Source organism: Microchirus variegatus (genome assembly GCF_963457635.1).
Source record: "Microchirus variegatus genome assembly, chromosome: 3".
NCBI lineage: Eukaryota > Metazoa > Chordata > Actinopteri > Pleuronectiformes > Soleidae > Microchirus > Microchirus variegatus.
In genome coordinates this window covers 3820378-3840159 of record NC_139804.1, presented here as the reverse complement: position 1 = coordinate 3840159, position 19782 = coordinate 3820378, and the positions used below count along the sequence as shown (strand labels likewise).

The following is a 19782-nucleotide window of genomic DNA, read 5'->3' as shown; positions in this document are numbered from 1 at the left end:
CTTATTAAGTAGCGCCGGACCACGCCGTCGGCAGCCAAAGAGAGCGGCTCGCGTTTTTTCATATCGACATGATTAATGTCTTTGAGAGACAAAGTGGATGAATCTGTGTGTTTGTGTCATTTACAAAAAGGAACGATAAATTAAAAGCACAGGAAGTTAAATGGTCGGATCATTTATTGATCTTAATTATCACATTTTTCAGCATATGTTGATGTCATGTTACTATTTTATGATAGAAATAGTCCACATAAGGATATGTATTGAATGCTAATTAACATGCAATCAATTGAGCTAACCTGGGTACGGTGGCTGACAGGGGTCAAATGCACTGACCCAAATCACATGCAGGAGGAGAAACGAGCTTCAGATTCACAAACGCAAACAAAAACACAAGCAGAAGCAGATATACTTTTTTCTGCGGCAGTAAAATTTATAAAAATTTCCTATTAAATCGAGCAAATCTGACTTTTAATTAGAATTATGTTCAAACATTGTACAGTACAACTGGTTTACAGTCCACTCAGATATCAATGTATAGTATACAGTACTTTGTACGAACACTGAACGTATATATATATATATATATACGTCATGTTTACTCATTATTGCTCATTATTCAGCCTCCAAAGAGGAATTCTACCATAGTCTCAAACCCCCGGTTCACCCCAATGTTCCAGCCTCCTCCAGGTCTATGTATAGATTCACTAAGTTAGACCAAAGGTCACCAGGAAAAAAGGAGGAGGAGCAGGAGAAAAGAAAAGGAAAATCCATTATTAACTTGTAAGAAAGTGCTTCATATCAAACTGCCTGTCATGTTCACATGAGTAGTGAGTAAATCTCTGCGTTTCATTAGCGGGTGTTTATGTTTCCTTCCACCGCACACACACACACACACACACGCATAGCAGTCAAATGAAAATGCCAAGTACTAACAAACGGTCCCGCTCTTGTCCACAGATATTTGCTTTCACTTCAGGCTGCAGATTTCTGCCCCCGGGGCAACCACCACAACAACAACAACATTTTCATTGTTGAGTTATCAACACGATTACAATATGAAGCTTGTCTCTGCAGATGCTGAGTTCGTCCTTTGACTAATTGCTGTGGAAATAATACGTAAAAATCAAACAAATTTCAACGCAAATTAATCTGCTATTAAATCCCAAATAAACAACTGTCAATTAAGAAAAGCATGCATCCTCCAATCAAGAAGTTCTAGCTTTTTATACTGTAATAATAACATGTTATAATTACTTTACACCGACTCAGGCTAATTGTAGTGATTGGCATCCGTATTACTGCGATTCTTTTGAGTCTGGTGTCCCTGAGCCGTCCTCCGAGGACATGTGGGCTCTCTCTCGGCTGCGTTATATCGGGCGCCAGGACGTACACGGCATATATCACTGCTAAGGAAAAATGCAAATTGGGGACAATGGAGCAAAATTGTGCATTTGCTTGGTCAGCCTGATCATTTTATTGACTGTGTAAGTGAACGAATGGCGACATTACAACGCCGTATAATTTTATGGCTTCGGGTTCTGAGCATGCGCACGCACACACACACACGCACACACACACATCTTCTTACTGTAGGTGCCTGGTGTCTGGCAGTGCAGGAGCTTATCTCCTCTACCTGCCCAGGCTCTAACCTGATTGTCCTGCCCACCAGCTTCTGTTGGCTGCAGTAGATAAACGTGCCGGCCAAAATGTTTCCACCCAGAAAGAGACGTAACCCATTGTCTTCTCGTGACTGACTGACAGAGAGGAATGATTCTTGGATCAATCCGTACATTGTTTTTTTAAGGAAAAAAATCCTGCATGTACTCTAAATCTTGTAAAATGTGATTAATTTTGACCTTGACCTTTTTTTGGCTAAATCAGCTCCAAAATCCAGTCATTTCTCATGTAATTTCATAGTAAAAGTCAGTAATATTATAATATATTAAAGTAGACATATTATTATACCCTATTTCTTCAAGTTAACCTAGTTCCCTGGTATCCTAATGAACATGTCTGTGACATGCTTTGGTCAAAATACAGCCCTGTTCAGAACGCTCGCTTTTTTTAGTGCCTGTCTCTTTAAATATGCAAATGAGACACAGGAAACTACGTCAGCGTCACTGAGGCTCCGGCAGCTAACAGCAGTTAGCATTTGGACAAGCCATCATTTGTCGACACTAGCCGGCACATTGCCGTCATATATAGAAATGTATTTACTGGACACGTAAATCCTCTAGCCATCGTATATACATATATATACGTGTTAAAATGTGGCTACTCAAGCCCCGCCCTCTTTTCCGAAAGTTTTCTGAATCGCAACAATCTCAAGTTCAGTCGGAAATGGCAGGCGGTAACACCCACGACGATCACCACTCCTGACTCCGTCTAAAAAGTGTCTGTGTGGAAAGTTTTTGGCTAACTGAAAAATTTATCAAATAATATCGTAATCCGCCAACACCTGCCAAACTAGCGTAGTTTAAGTCCGCGCAGGCAAGGATTTCGTACATTTTCGTGGCTGCTCGTCAGAATGCTATTACGCTAAACTGGTTCGCTAAACATTAGACCGATTAACATCTCGCAGGGGTCCGGTTTTAAAGACTTCGTACAAGAGCTTGAGCCGTGGTACGCGGTTCCTAGCCGCGCGACAGTCACCGCACGTTTCCTAGACGTAGATTGAATTCTTAAAATGACTGAAACTCAGTTCTCCATCAGCACGTACAACGCGGCTAATTGTATGTACGCCGTCGAGAGGCACCTGCAGGCCACCTGGTGGACAGAACGTATAACAACCACATGTTAAGTTAAAATGTAGTCACATTTTTATTCGAAATTTGAAAATAATTTGAATATTAAAAAATATCAAAGTGGACCTAGAGTGGTCCTGTTGCACATATATGTTAGTTATGGAGGTCTACTTACATACATTAACTTGTTTTTATGGTCAAAAACCTCCTAGTTGCTGCAAACGAGCAAATAGAAATCCTCTTTTCTGACGGTGTTCCCCAGCCGCGAGATTTGAGACTCAACTCTCTCACCCAGAAGACAGAGTCTTGTGATTGGCCAGTATATTCAGCACACCTGCTCTCAGAAGCGCAGCTCCCCCCTCAGGAACGGTGGATGCACTGCTATTTATTATCAAAACATTGTTTTAACAGTGTTTAAAAATAGCTTCTTCACGACTCCCCGCCGCAGTCCCTTTGACGACCTTTGACCCGGAGTCAGACCCAGAGTCAGAAGACACTGTCGCTCGTGAAACACCTCCACAACGGACGTTATTCTTCTTCTGCGGTTCAATGTACGCAACCGGACGACCGGGACGATCTGCTGCTCCGGAGAACCGGTGTTTACGTAACCGTAACGGGTTTTTTCAGAGATCTCGCTGAGCACGAGATTACAATAAAACACAGCGTTCTCAGCGGTGGCTAAAATGTTTGTTTAGAACCTTCAGGGCTTCTTAAACAAGGTAAGGACGCAGATACTCACTAAAAAACAGCGTTAATTGGAACTTCCGGTCTAGGTCCGCTTTAAGGAATGGAATTTGAATGGGATAAATTAACAGCTCTAGTACACACACACACAAACAAAGGGGTGAAAACAGGACCCTGCTAGCTTGGCTACACAGCTGTGCATCATAATCACAACTTCCCAAAATCCATGTGCAGGAATGTGAGCCTCCAATAACTGACATTAGTGTGAAGCTGCCGACTGTTATTCCATGTGTTGCTTGTGTTCAAAAAAATAAAAAAGGAAATATCTAAAGTGTTCTTTGACAAAATATAAAAAAAATACTTATTAAAACGTCTTGTTGAAATGAATAATAAAAAAAAACACTTTGTTAAAATGATGCCACATGCTCTGAATCCCAATTTGAGCTCATTGCTGCCCAGGAGCCACTTCCCTGTCCTTGTGTGCATTTAGAGCGGATAAAAAGCTCAGCGATGTAACGTTTCCATCTCGGCGAAAAAGTGATTGATGGGTTCACTGGAGGTTTGCACGGTGTCAGATTTTCCATCTCTCAGAGAAATGTCTATTCCAGTTGTCATACGAGAGAGAGAGAGAGAGAGAGAGTGACTAATACTGAGACTCTCTCTCTCTCTCTCTCTCTGTCTCTTACTGCACATGCAAATCATCCATCACGAGGCCCTATAGGGCAAGCCATGAATAAACAAGGATGGATGACAGCGCATCGCACTCTAATCGTAAAAAAAACTCTGCAGAATATTGTCCCCGTCCTGCAACCTGCGCTCTAATAAAAGCGTCATTAGGTGCAGTAAATATATCATGAGCGATCAAAACGGTTAATGATTCGCATGTAGAGCAGAACCAGCATTATTTAGGATTATTTTTTGTTTGTCGGCGTCTATAGGTCATCGCTGACTGTTACTTCACTCGAATGGGATTTCAAACTATCGACGGGCTGAAACGAAGGTTTTGTACAAACTCACAGGAAAACAACTTCCTGTGTTTTGTCATCACTAAACTTTCCGAAACTCAGTGGTGAAGTAACATTTGGAGGATTCAGTAAGGATTGTTGAAAGTTTAGTGGGGAAATAAGTTGAAATTCTTATAACTCGTGGAAAAGATAACATCAAAGTAGATGTAGAATTTGTAGTTTATCTCATAATTTTGACTTCTTATCTCATAATTTCACTTTTTTTTCTCACAATTTCAACTTTGTTTTTATCTCATAATTATTACTTTTCTCTCATAATTTCAACTTTTTATCATAATTTCAACTTTTTATCTTAGAATTATGACTTTTAATCTCGTAATTTAGATTTTTATCTCATAATTTTGACTTTTTATCCAAGAATGTTGACTTTTTATCTCAGAATTATGACTTTTTATCTCATAATTTCAACTTTTTGTCTCATAAATTCAACTGTTTGTCTCATAATATGAGTTTTTATCTCAGAATGATGACTCTTTATCTCATAATTTTGACTTTTTATCTCATAATTTTGACTTTTTATCTCATAAATTCAAATTTTTGTCTCATAATTTCAACTTTTTGTCTCATAAAATGACTTTTTATCTCAGAATTATGACTTTGTATGTGGCAATATCGATTTTTTAATCTAAGAATTTAATTTTTTTATCTCATTATTATGACTTTTTGTCTCATAAGTATGACTTTGTCTCATAATTTCGACTTTTCATCTCATAATTCCGACATTTTGTCTCATAATTTATATTTTTTGTCTCATAATTTCACATTTTTATATCATAATTATGACATTCTGTCTCATAATTATACTTATAACTTATTTTGAGCATATTTTTATTATCAAGGCTGTTGTACCTCTATGGAAACATAGATGGTGTCGAATTTGAAATCCGTCCTCATAATGTAACGTGAGAATCTCATTATTGCAGCTCACACCCTGTGCTGCAGCGACTGTCTTATCTCCCCACACTGTGTTACTGAGTTCATCCTTTTCCTCTTCCATTCACAGTCCAGTGCCAACAATCACCTGGAGGAAGATAAACGGCAACATCCCCAAGAAGGCACGGCTCAGGAAGTCGCAGGCCGTGCTGGAAATTCCCAACATCCAATTGGACGACTCGGGAACTTACGAGTGTAAAGCTGAGAACCCGAGAGGAGGGACTGCTTTCAAAGGACATCTACAGGTCTACAGTGAGTCCTAGTTATTTTAATTACACGTTTTTTCAGACTTAGCCACCACACCTTATGTGGTTACACAATGTACATTGTAGTACCTAAACAATATGGTAATAGTATGTTACATTTTGTAATAGGGAAGTAAAATTATGGTAATACCAACTAATTTCTACAGTAATTACCACGTAATTCCTTGGTTATGACAATGGAAACCACGTGTGCGACTGTTAGCAAAGATGGCGGACACTTGGTCCTGTTAGGGTCACTGCTAGCAAAGATGGCTGACACTTAGTCCTGTTAGCTTAACTGTTAAGAAAGATGGCAGACACTTGGTTCTGTTAGCTTAACTGTAAGCAAAGATGGCAGACACTTGGGCCTGTTAGCTTAACTGTTAGCAAAGATGGCGGACACTTGGTTCTGTTCGCTTAACTTTTAGCAATGATGGCAGACACTTGGGCCTGTTAGCGTAACTGTTAGCAAAGATGGCTGACACTTAGTCCTGTTAGCTTAACTGTTAATAAAGATGGCAGACACTTGGTTCTGTTAGCTTAACTGTTAGCAAAGATGGCGGACACTTGGGCCTGTTAGCGTAACTGTTAGCAAAGATGGCAGACACTTGGTCCTGTTAGCTTAACTGTTAGCAAAGATGGCGGACACTTGGGCCTGTTAGCAAAGATGGCGGACACTTGGTCCTGTTAGCATAACTGTTAGCAAAGAGGAACTAAGAAACAAAGAAAATATTTACATTTAAGAAGCTGAAACATTCAGAAATATTGTTTTTTTTCATGAAAAAAGCTTCAAACCGATTGATCGACGATCAAAATAGTTAAAGATACATTTAGTCATGGATTAATAATCTTGTAATTGTTTCAGCTCTCGATATATTTCAATTGTATCATACTGTAATTATTTGTTTTCATGCATTTACTTTGTAAATGACGAGTATTACTGTAATACTATCCTCATTAACAAGATATTGCCATTGTTGCTGCAAAGCAGAAAATTCCATTTGGCGATAAGATGGCGTCATCATAATATCCCAAAAAAGATTACCATAATACTACTACTATCACCATGTTGTGTACTGTACTTGCTGTAAAGCTTTGCTCGATGCATTATTGTCAAATTCAAAGCAGGGGGGACCAGCACTGGTGCTTTTGAATTTGCTGACCAGTCAAAAAACAAATTATCCAGCTAATAATCCCCCAAAAACACCACCTGAGCACACGCTATATGAGCTTTTTCTTTCAGATGAGATATGTGTGGCTCTTTCACACAACATTGTTTTTTCGCTGTGTGCTTCTCTTTGTTTAGTTTATTATTTATCAGACTTGTGTTTTCCCTTCCTTTGTTTTTTTGTTGTTTTTTTTCTTTCAGAAACATAATTACTTTTTGTACATTATTCCAGAACACCTGTTTCTAATTAATCCTATAGCAACGACAAAAAAACAAACATAAATATCAGTTAAGAATGATTGGAAAATGGCTCTTTTTTTTTCTTTTTCTTTTTTTTAATTACGCACCTAATTATGTTCAGATTAAATCTCAAATAAAAACATTTAAGTGTTCCCGTCTTTTATGAAAGACCCTATTCCATGCACTGTATGTTTTCATATGGAGTGCTGTTTCCATCTCGTAAGGGCTGTAGGGCTGAAATACATTTTGATTGATGCGTTTTTCAGTCGAGCTTAGTATTCACTGTGTAAAACATTAAATATAGGATGGAGCACAAAAATATCAACCACTCTATACATCATATCCTAGAATAACCTCACTGATGTGTTAATTGTGTTTTATGATTCTGAAACTATTAAGGGAATACTTCACAGATTTGCATTTACCTTAGTTTTACTAGAATAGGGGTAGTATTTTTTTTTTAAATTGTGCTTCCCAACCTCAGTTTCCCCTGAGTTTCCTTTGTTACGTGCCCACCAGTGACACTTGGTCCTGTTAGCGTAACTGTTGGCAAAGATGGCGGACACTTGGTCCTGTTAGCGTAACTGTTAGCAAAGATGGCGGACACTTGGTACTGTTAGCAAAGATGGCGGACACTTGGTCCGTTAGCTTAACTGTTAGCAAAGATGGCGGACACTTGGTCCTGTTAGCGTAAGTGTTAGCAAAGATGGCGGACACTTGGTCCTGTTAGCGTAAGTGTTAGCAAAGATGGCGGACACTTGGTCCTGTTAGCGTAACTGTTAGCAAAGATGGCGGACACTTGGTCCCGTTAGCTTAACTGTTAGCAAAGATGGCGGAAACTTGCTCCTCTTAACGTAACTGTTAACAAAGATGGCAGACACATGGTCCTGTGTCGTAGCGAAGATGGTGGACCTGTTTGCTAAACTTAGCTTAAGTGTGGGTCTAAAAAGTGTGGAATTAGCGTTGCAGTTTCAAGCCTGCTAACAATTACTCTAACAGGACCCCTGGGGGGCACGTAACAAAAAAAATTACTTATTCTAGTAATACAAAGCTAAATGCTAATCGGCGAAGTATCCCTTTAATTAGCGATGCCTAACATACAGAGACCTTGGTTCAGAGCGGTGTAACATCGACATCAACTAGCCGTGAGCTTTTCGAATCACTGCCTTTTCCTGTGATTGTAAACTTATCTTGGAGGCTTCATGTCCGCCACCATTCTTCTCTGTCTCTGTTGTGTGCACAGTCCCAAGATAATAGACTCCCTCATCCTTGGCAGGATGCATTTCTAAGCCCCCCCCCCACTCCCCCCCCACTGCACCTTGTGGCAACCTCCATTCTGTCGACAAGCAACAGCCTCACACTAAATGTAATTCACACAGGTCACCTGCCAGCTTGAACTTTAATTGTGAGGAAGCCGTTTCCTGCTGCCTGTGACCGTTCAATTAATTTCCCACACAAAAGGAATTGTGTCTTCCCCATAGTCTAATCTAGATTAGAAAACGACGATGATACGTGGGAGCTTCTTCTAAGAAAGCAGTTATCACATCGCCGGGGGATGTCAAGGACACGTTTCTTCTTTGTGAGCTTTAAAACGCGCCACGCGTCGCGAAACTGTGCACATACATGTGAACGCGTTGTGTGTTGAGATTGAAATCATGGAAATGTACGTAAACAGAAAAGTGCACAAAAATAATAACAAAGGAGAATGTGTTGTGTTGCCTATGTGAGGGAAACGCTCTTTTATCGCATAGTTGTGACTTTTTATCTCATGATTTAAATTTTTTTATCTCATAATTTCGACTTTTTATCTCATAATTTCAACTTTTTAATGTAATAATTTCAACTGTTTGTCTCATAATTTCGACTTTTATCTCATAATTAGGACTTTTTGTCTTATAATTTTGACTTGTTTCATAATTAGGACTTTTTATCTCATAATTTCAACTTTTTAATCTAATAATTTCGACTTTGTGTCTCATAATTTCGATGTTTTTATCTCATAATTTCGAAATGGAAACGTGGTGTGATTTTGTCATGTACCTTCACATGCTGGGCACGTTAACGGCGTCAACGTTAATGCATCGCGTGTTTCCATGACGACGACTGACCGGAAAAAGATGTGCGTGACGCCATGTTTACGCACCGCGGGCACCAGAGTCCAGGTTAGCCGTTTACCAGTTAGCTCCGTTAGCTGCATTAGCTCCTTTAGCGCCGTTAGCATGCCTACAGTGGCGCTGGAACGGTTTGCCTCTGTTTTTAAAGCTTAGCGTCACTTTAGAGACTCATTTTAACGATCGGGAGTCACGTAAACATGACTCCACGCGCGTCAGTTGTCATGGAAACGCATCATGCGCTAACGTTGACACCGTTAACGTGCGCAGCGCTAATAAAAACAAATTGTTTGGCATGAAACGCATGACACAAAAGGTTAAAATCATGCTATGGTCGTGTACTAAAAGGTATAGAGCGTTGCGATTATTTGAATGTGCGTCTTTATTGCAGTATATTCTGCATATATCTTCTTTCTTGGGTCGTATTTTGTTGTGCCTTGTGTGTTTCAAGGCTGTTTTATGATGAATTTCTTTTTTCTTTCCTATGTCCAAGCCTTCCCTCTGTGGCAGAGAATGATTAATGACACTCAGATGGATAGCGGCGAGAAGCTCCAATGGGAGTGCAAGGCCACAGGGAGGCCCCGGCCCACCTATCGCTGGCTTCGGGACGGTTTGCCCTTGACATCCCAGGTAACCAATTCACACAACAATAACCGCCGTCCTCTCGTCGGACACACCACCAAAAATGTCTGCATTAGTCCCGTGCACGTATATAGGTGTCTGCAGTGTGCAGCGTTATTTACACTATACTCACAGTGTTTTTTAATATTCTATTACTTCTACTACTAAAGGTTTTCATATATATTTTACCTGCTAGCTTTTATTTTTTGAATTTTTCAATTTTATATCTGAATGTTATTTTATAAACGTCTCTTTTCTATGCTTTTTTAATGTTGCATGTAAAGCACTTTGAATTACTTTGTTGTTGAAAGGTGCTAATTAAAGGGAGAACGGGTTATGTTGCCTTTACCTTGTGAGGTAACGCTCTTTTATTTCATAGTTATGACTTTTATCTCATGATTATTACTTTTTATCTCATAATTCTGACTTTTTTATCTCATAATTTCGAAAATTTATCTCATAATTACGGCTTTTTATCTCAGAATTTTGACTTTTTATCTCATAATTTCAACATTTCATCTCATAATTCTGACTTTTGTCTCCTAATTTCAACATTTTCAACATATTTTAAACTTTTATCTCATAATTTCAACATTTTATCTCATAATTCTGACTTTTTTATCTCATAATTTCAACATTTTATCTCATAATTATGACTTTTTTTATCTCATGTGGACTTTTCATCTCTTAATTATGACTTTGTATCTCATAATTTCAACATTTTATCTCATAATTCAGATTATTTATCTCATAATTTCAACATTTTATCTCATAATTCAGATTTTTTTATCTCATAATTTCAACATTTTATCTCATCATTTCAAAATGTTATCTCATCATTTCAACATTTTATCTCATAATTATGACTTATGTCCTAATTTCGACATGTTATCTCATAATTATGACTTTTTTTTGTCTCATAACTATGACTTTTTTTTGTCTCATAACTATGACTTTTTTCTCATAATTGAATCTTTTTATCTCACAAATATAATTATTACTTTACAAATAAACGTGCCTTGCCTTTACAGGGTCGAGTTGAAATCGTGAACGGAGATCTGACCATTTACAAGGTGCAGCAGACGGACTCGGGGATGTACCAGTGTGTCGCGGAAAATAAATACGGGGCCATCTACTCCAGTGCTGAACTAAAGATTTTAGGTAATTATATATATATATATATATATTATGTACCATTTATTGTACATTTTATTTGCTTTATAAAGACGAAAGAAGGAAAAAAACCTGCAACATTTGCCTATACATTGCATTTGTGCTGCCCTTGGGCACTCTTTAAAAAAAAATACAACCGCAGATCGAGTATTGGCGTCTGAATAAGGTACCCGATGATAAGTAAGGGTGATTGAAATGCGAGCTGGGGAACGCCGAAACAGCGAGATGGTGCTGATTGCAAATCAATGGTCTCTGATTGTGACGGCGCATGAATAAAAGAAGGGTTCTTTACGGTGGTATTCAATGAGGTGTCTGCACGTACCAAGCCGGAGCGGAGTGGGGGAATAGTTCTGCATTATTCCGAGGCTGAGAATGAAAAGACAATGACTTGTAGGTATAGATTTATACTAATGGGAGCAAACACCAGAGGAGAGACATCAATGGTTTCTTTGATAGAGTTTAATGACTCCATTAGGGTCTGATCTCCTCTCTATTGTTTATCATCAAAGCACCGACCGCATCAGAATCTCAACAAACCTTCGCTCTGCACTTGACTTTTTCATCAGCGTGTGTGTCGTCATGACAGTCTGCGATAATAGTAATCGTTTGTTTTTCCGACAGGAAAAATGTTACCTTTTTACTTTCGCACAAAGTATTTGTACACATCAAAAAAAAAAAAAGATTCACTCAAGTTTTGCTTTGAAAACGTGCGGACGCTGAAAGAGACAGACTGTGTGTGTGTGTGTGTGTGTGTGTGTGTGTGTGTGTGTGTGTGTGTGTGTGTGTGTGTGTGTGTGTGTGTGTGTGTGTGTGTGTGTGTGTGTGTGTGTGTGTGTGTGTGTGTGTGTGTGTGTGTGTGTGTGTGTGTGTGTGTGTGTGCTTCACTGTTTAAGGCTTCAGGCTAAAAGCACAACAATCGTACAGAGAATGGCTGCTCGTGGCTCTGTGTTGATGCACCCATTTCTTCTTGTCATCGTCTGTACTGGGACACAGCTGGTGACACCCAGTCCACTTTCATGTTTCCCCTGGGGACACTTTGATTTACTGTCTGCGGTTTTTGGAGAGGAAACAGTGGCATGTTGTAGAAAAAATAAAAAAAGTTTATTCTACTTTATTGTCCATTTGTTTTGAATGCAATTAGTTTTGAATGCAATTAGTTTTGAATGCAATTAGTTTTGAATGCAATTAGTTTTGAATGCAATAAGTTTTATCTAAGCGGAGTGGGAAGTCTTTTTATTGATATTTATATAAGGACAGATAGTATGCAAAGTACATAAATTCATATTACTGTACCATTCAACAGCCTAGTATTGTTCAAACTTATCAGAATTACATATGTATATACATACATACATATTAGTGCTGTGCATGTTAATGGCGGATTACGGCTCTAAGGGCGCGTATGTCGCGTTTCCATGACGACTGACTGGAAAAAGACGTACGTGGTGTCATTTTTACGTGACTTCCCGATTGTTAGTCCCTAAAAAGTAATGCTTAAGTTTAAAAACAGAGGCGCACATACGCAGTACGCACAGGTACGCTGGTTGCATGTAGCGCAGGTAACGGCGCTAAAGGAGCCAACGCGGCTAACGGAGCTAACTGGTAAACGGTTCCTGGACTCCGGCGCCGTGGCGCGTGAACATGACGTAACGTGCATATGCCCATGTACATACTGTTTATACATTAGCGCTGATAACGATGTCAACGTTAGCATGTTAACGCATGACACATTTCCATGACGACTGGACTGGAGCATGACGTCACGTGACTCCCAATAAAATCAAACAGTTACAGTGAGTCTCTAAAGTAACGCTAAATTTTAGCTGAACGCTAAAGAGAGGCACGCACACGCAACCCAGTACACAGGTATGTTGGTTATTTGTAGCGATGCTACGCTAACGGCGCAAAAGGAGCTAGCGGCGCTAACTGGTTAAACAGTGCCTGAACTCTGGTGCCGCGGCACATGAACATGGCGTCACATGCATCTTTTTCCGGTTAGTCGAAATGGAAATGTGTCATGCGTTAACATGCTAGCGGAGACATCGTTAGCACGGCCAAAACTAATATGTACTTATGTAATTCTGATAAGTAATTAAGTGATTAGTGAAACAAAACATTATGATACACAAGCAAATGGAGAGAAAAAAACAATAAGTACTCAAAAACGGTCCTTATGGGATTCAATGTATACACAATACGGGATCAGTCATTTAAAATACCACTATTAGCATAGCATAACACGTTTGAATACAACCTCCTGTAGAATAGTGAATCTTCCCCCAAAAGGTGAAGAAGGTCATTGATCCACATCGTAAACGTTGGGGGAAGTTTCTCCTTCCACTTGGGATTGTCCGTTTTTAAGTCACAGTCGCGACGACGATGTTCGGAGAGCTTGTGATGAATGTTTTCATAACGGATATCTCTCTCTTCCCGGCGGCCGCGGAGATGTCCGCGAGCAAACACTATCCGTACAGATTACGTGGCTAATAACAGCCTGAGGATGAGCGATCACCAGAGGCAACGTTGGGATGGGGAAGAGGGGGGGGGGGGGGAGCTGTGGTCTTCCAGTCCCAGATCCCAGCTCTTCTGGGAGGGTAGCAGGTGAAGCAATAAGGGGGCCCCACTGCTGCACCCAGCTGCAGGCCCTGTTCTTATTTTGATTAAAACAAATACTCACAGCAACTGCCCTGTGTTTTTGCTGCTTTCCCCCCATCCTGAGGGAGCTCGGCCTCAAAGAACACACAAGTGTTACAGCGAGAGAGAGAGAGAGAGAGAGGGGTCAGCCTGTAGCCACATGTGGGATTGAATTGTCATTGTGTGTAATGTCACGTACAAAGCATCACTCAGGATTTGAATCATCTCCACTGACAGAGAACCTCGCAGCCACCGCGCGGACGGCCTTGATGTCGCGAAAAACGCACACAGAACCCGAGGCTCGATTCGTTGTTTCGACCGTAACTGCTTAATTTGTTTTCATAAGCAAGCTGTAATTATAAAAAAAAAAAAATATTTGTGTTGATGTATTTATTATTATTTTGCTCAGGCTCAGTTTAAATATGGGTTAAAAGAATTATTTCCTCGGAGCGGCGCGTAAATCGCCGACCGCGTCGTCATTAACGCGATGACAATTTATTTAGTGATTTGACTCGAATGGCACTTTAGTGGATGCTGAAGTAGCTCAGGATTAACACTTATATCAAATGATGTGACATAATACGGTATATAATTATACATTGAAGCCGGCGCGTGCATGCGTCGTGACGACGCCTCATGGGGAATCGGTATTAATTAATATTTTTGATTTGAAGTGTGTGTGTTTTTTTTTCGTCACAAAGTGTCCCAGTGAACCCAGCAGCAATTTAAAAGTAATTATTTTATTTTTTTTGAAATGCCACAGTTGAAGAGGTGGAATGTGTTATGCAGCACATCACAGTGACTACAGCTGTTGATTTTTTTCACCACTAGGGAATTGAAAAATTCCAGTGTAAACAACATACGTTATACGAGCGTCAGTGATTCGTCGTTTGTTTTTCTTTACTTGTGATCATAAGTAGTTACATATTGAGTTGTAGAATTGTCTCCCAGTACATCGTAGAGCTTTTGCAATTAACACCACGTTTAATCCCAGTCGAGTTTGACATTTAAAGGTGCATTATGTAATAAATCTAAAGCAACTGGCCATACAATCCTCCTAATATGTCACAGAGATTCAGGAATAATGTTCATATAACAAACTGAACTCACCTACAACAACAGTACAGACAAAATATTTGCATTAAAAAAAATATTTTGCAGGCTGCAAATAATGTCTATGTTTTGAAATCATGTTTTAGCGTCATGTGGCGCCACCTACCGCCGTCTACCAATCATTGCAGTCAATAGAGTCTCAGCTGCCGAGCAACCACGGGTTGCCAGTTACGTCAGAAAACAAAACCTAAAAGACAAAAGGTAAATTTGAACTTGAGTGCAGTAACCGTTTTTGGCCACATTCTTACATATGGCACCTTTAATTATATTTATTGTAGTGCTGGGTGCGTTAGCGCGCTAACGGCGTCCACGTTAACGCACGTTAATGCACGTTAACGCATGTTAGCGCATGGCTCGTTTTCATGACGACCGACCGGAAAAAGATGCGCGTGATGTCATGTTTACGTGCCGCGGCACCATAGTCCACGCACCGTTTACCAGTTAGCTTCGTTAGCTTCGTTAGCTCCTTTAGCGCCTGTTAGCGCGCCTACAGTCGAACTGTAGCGGTCTCTTTACTCAAACGAAAAGAGCAGCAACTTTAGAGTTACTTTAGAGACTCACAATCCGGTCGGTCGTCATGGAAACGCGTCATGCGTTAGCATACGTTAACATTGACCCCGTTAACGTGCCCAGCATTAATTTATCCTACTTATGGTCCTTTTATTACAGCACTGAACAACACTTTTTAAAATATGTTTTATAAATAAAATGGATGTTTTTTTCCCCCAATTGATTTCCACTTTAAATAAATCAATAAAAAAAATTGCTCTGTTTTTGTCTTTCGCACAGCGTCGGCGCCTGTTTTCGTTCCCAATCCCGTGCGGGTCATCGCCACGCTCGGGAAAGACGTGTCGCTCGAATGCAAACCCAGAGCGTCGCCGAAACCTCGGATCACGTGGAAGAGAGGCGACAGGAGGATACAGCCGAATAATAAAAGGTGAGGCGGCTGGATATCTGAATATTGATTGTGTTCAAATATTCACAATACAACTGTAGGTATTTACCTGCTAAATTCATGGTAAATTAAAAGTGTTACTTGGTAATTGCCAATGGTAATAACACAGTTAATACAACTATATAGTACATTATAGTGTGTTATTGGGTATTACTGCTGGTAATAAGAAGGCAAGTGCAATTAAACTTTGGCCCAAATGTTGGGTATTACCTGGTAACTATATGGTAAAATGTTGTGTATTATTAGGTTATAAGCTGGTAATAAGCAGCTAGCTACAGTCCCCTAATTACTAGCTATTTACCCAGTAAATATGGTCACAAAAATGTGTTGCTAGGTATCAACATGTATTAAGAAGGTAGAAACAATGAATCCATGGCTAAAATACTGGGTAATTACCCATTAAAATATAAAGCGTTAGTGGTAATAACTACTGGTCATAATGGGGTAAATATTCATCTGGTAAATTATATTGTGTTGTTGGAAATGCCTGGTAATTAGGGGACTGTAAAATAAAGGGTTACCGCCTGATTTGTTAGTCGTGGCGAAAAGGTCACCAGTTTGGCTCGCGGATCGATGGAGGGCCTTTCTGAGGGGGGGTTCCCATGTCCTCTAAATTGACCAGTGAGTGTGAGGCTGAAGGATTTCCTGCCTCTATTATGTAAAGCAGCGCTCCTCCCCAACCGGTTTCATGTAAAACAATATTTCCACAAAGTGCGTAAAAATACAACTCAGTGGGAGCCCAGAGGTTGTTCAACGAGGCTCCATCATTGGTGCGTGAGAATCACCTGTAGCGATAAATCCTGATTTTTCGTTATTTTTAAATGCAGCTTTCTTTTTCCTGGAAGTCAAAGGCTTTTCTTCTACTTCTTCTTCTTCTTCTTCTGTCTCCTTGGGCCTTCTCTTTCCAAAGAAGCTCTCCAAAGACTGAATCTTTGACGTTACCACATCACGTGACTGAGACTCACTGAACATAATGAGACTCTCTCTCTCCCTGTGCATGTATATATACACACACATCACAGTTTCATGACATAAATCCTAGTAATATGGTTGTGGTCCAGGGCCTTTGTGGAAACGTATATATACACGTCTCGTTTGTGACACATCACGCTTTCATTACTGTAAGTGAAATTAAGTGTCACCGCTAAAGTAAAACACCGTAGCTACTGGCAAAGCTCTGGAGACGAGTCTGCCTCTTCGTTCTCCTCCTCCTCCTCCTCGCAGAGGCTGACAATATTTCCATCGCGCAATTGCATTTGGAAATTCTCATGCACTCTGATGCATCGTTTTTCACGATGGAAACATCTCTCAGTTTGCACCAAGAGAGCGGGGGGGGGGGGGGGGGTCCATCAATCTAACAGAGCGATGCTTACTGGAAATTATCACTCAGTGTTTTGAGTCAGAGAAGTTGATCATTAGATCCTTAATCTGATGTTTTTTTTCAAAACAGGCAGTACACTCTTTAGAAATAAGGGTTCTTCTACAAGGGCTGAGGTTCTACCTGGAACTAGGGCTGGGCGATATATCTAAAATGTATTGTTATCGAAATTTACGACGATAATTGACGTCATTTTGCCGTTATTGATACATCTGATAATTAAAAAAAAAAAAAAAAAATTTTTTTGGCTGTGTGTGTAGGTAGGCAGGCTACCTGTATGTTCATGTCCCTTTAAATGTGAAGTAAGTAGTTTATAGTGCCATCTAGAGGAGAGGCTGAAATTTATAACAAAGAACTGCTCCTCTGCTCACCCCCTCCCTTCCCTGAGCGCTACGGTGTCCTCAACCGGTCAAATGTCGTCCTCGTCGTCTTTCTCCGTGTCAGCAGATGAGGTTCGTGAGGCGAGGGAGAGGGCGGAGCTACCGCGGCCGTAGCAGACGAAGCGGAGAGAGAGGAGGCGGGACTTCCGCTACAAGTAAAGAGACGCTTGATTTGTTCTCTCGCGTTTGTCCTTACAGGCTCCGGTAGAAACATGGCGTCTCGCTGCTAACAGTGGCTATGCAACCGCGGCCCGCGACCATGTTATTTTACATGACTTTTTGAAACACTACGAAAATGAAACAAAAACTATTATACAGCGACTAGACAATGCAGGAGCACATAATATGTATAAAAAAGTGGATTTTGGGTAATATAAACCCATAAATACTACACAGTGTCCCTTTAAGACACTCGGACACTTATATCAGGCAAAATGGTCAATTATGCAAATTAGGCGATGGCGTCATTTAGCAACTTCGAACTTATCGTTCATTTATCGTTATCGAGGTGAGCTGCTCAATATATCGTGATATTGGTTCGAGGCCGTATCGCCCCAGCCCTACCTGGAACCATTTGCGTCTGAAAAACCCTTTCCCGAAGAAAGGGTTTTTCAAATGTTCTTGGTAACACTAACGCTTCCAGTAAGAACTGTTTTGATCCAGAGAACCCTTTAACACCCCTTTCCTGAATAAAGGGTTTGAAAAGGGGTTCTTGGTGGAACAATCCAAAAGATGGAACCTTTATAAAAAGGTTCTACTTGCAGCCAGAAAGGGTTCACCTATGAGGACAAGCCGAATAACCTTATATGGTTCTACTTAGCACTTTTATTTCTAAGAGTGTAGCTAATTTCCACACCGCTGAAAAGACACAGTTTTCAGACTTAAGTTTGAGTTCAGTAATTGATGCATATCTGCAAATGATTGCTATTTTTTCCATCAAAAGTAAAAGTAGTCCTTCAGAAGTCATTTTTACTAACATCTGGCTCAGTGTGGATGGGCATGAGTGGCGAGCGATGGGTTCCTTTGCCCTAAAATGGTAATTAATGACTTGTCTGGATCTGATAAAGCCCCTTTTTTTTTTTTTTTCAATCCTACCTGGTCTGACGCTCCCCTCGTTTTGCTCGTATCTGATTAAAGATAAGGTTTTTGCCTTGTAAGTGAAAAAGATAGCAGCCAATCATTCCATGTGGCCTAAATAAAAAACGATTGGTATTGTTTGAACTGTCAAAATGACTGACTCTCTCTTTAAGCTTCAATCAATTTGACAGTTGATTGCGGGGTTTTTTCGTCCAAATGAACTGCAGCGCGCTCTGATTAACTGGGTAACGGCGTGTGTTTTTACAGAGGTGTCGGATATATCTGGATATTTTTTACGAGGTTGTGTGTTTTATTTAGACGACCCGGGCGACTCCTGCAAGGTCTCCCTGCTGTGACCTCCAGATTATTGTATATGAAGTAAAATAGTTTATGGCCGGTAAGACCAGACGTTCTGTTCTTGGAAGAACAGGGTCACGATCGAAAAAAAACGGCTCCACGTTTATCTGGCATTGACAGCTGCGCTGACTTAATGAAGGTTTGTAATTAACATGGATTTCCGTTATGTTTGGGGCTTTTGTTTCCTTAAATAGAAAGTATTCAATCCCGTGCATGGCCCCTCAATGGCACAATGACACGCACAGATTTGTATACGTCCAAATTGTGAAATTAGTAGTTTTATATAATTATTCTGCCCCAGAAACCTTGCTTCAAATATAAACATATAGTATATTTCCAAATACGCGAGGTTTGCTGTAATCTTTTAATGTTTCCTTTAAATTTCCTTAGGTTGAATTGATTTGCATATTTTGTATTCCCAACAGTCCCTATCTCGTCCTTTCTGCCTCGGTGTCCTTGTCGGAAAGGCGAGTTTCCTCCCTAATTTGAAAAATGTCTCCTGGCTCGCAGATTGCCTCTGAATGCACGGCGGCGGCGGCGGCGGCGGCCGGGCGAGAGATTTCTGTCACACCTTCACGCAAATTTCTCTCTGCCAATTCCAATCGCCTTGGCCATGATGAAAGAGCTTATTGTACAGATGAATAAATAAAAATATCAAAGCATATGAATAATGCCACAGCGCCGCCGTCACCTGTCATCTGGCGCATCTGATTTGAGGTGGCGTAGGTTTTCTATTCAATGAAGAGACTTGATGTCAATGTGCCTCTGCGTAAGCCATGCTGAAGTCGTACTGTGACCGACCCTGTCTGCAGACCAATAAGAGCATTACTTATTTACATGTCTACGGACGTGCATGTCAGTGCCTGTGGAGCTTTGGGTTGAAATGAGGGAGCATGGAAATTATTTCCTGGTTATGGATGTGGTTAGTTTTCAGCACAGCGGTT

At 40.3% G+C, this 19782-nt stretch overlaps 1 protein-coding gene across 1 annotated transcript in view; it reads left to right on the top strand.

Annotated features, from left to right (window-relative positions):
• The window catches only part of cntn5 (contactin 5), a gene marked incomplete at its 3' end in the record, with an annotated part of 120041 nt that overhangs the window by 68191 nt on the left and 32068 nt on the right, over positions 1 to 19782 (top strand). The window contains exons 8-11 of the mRNA XM_083886402.1: positions 5457 to 5638; positions 9644 to 9780; positions 10803 to 10932; positions 15481 to 15628. Of these exons, the coding sequence (XP_083742528.1) occupies positions 5457 to 5638; positions 9644 to 9780; positions 10803 to 10932; positions 15481 to 15628 (597 nt within the window). The remainder of the gene's footprint in view (positions 1 to 5456; positions 5639 to 9643; positions 9781 to 10802; positions 10933 to 15480; positions 15629 to 19782) is intronic.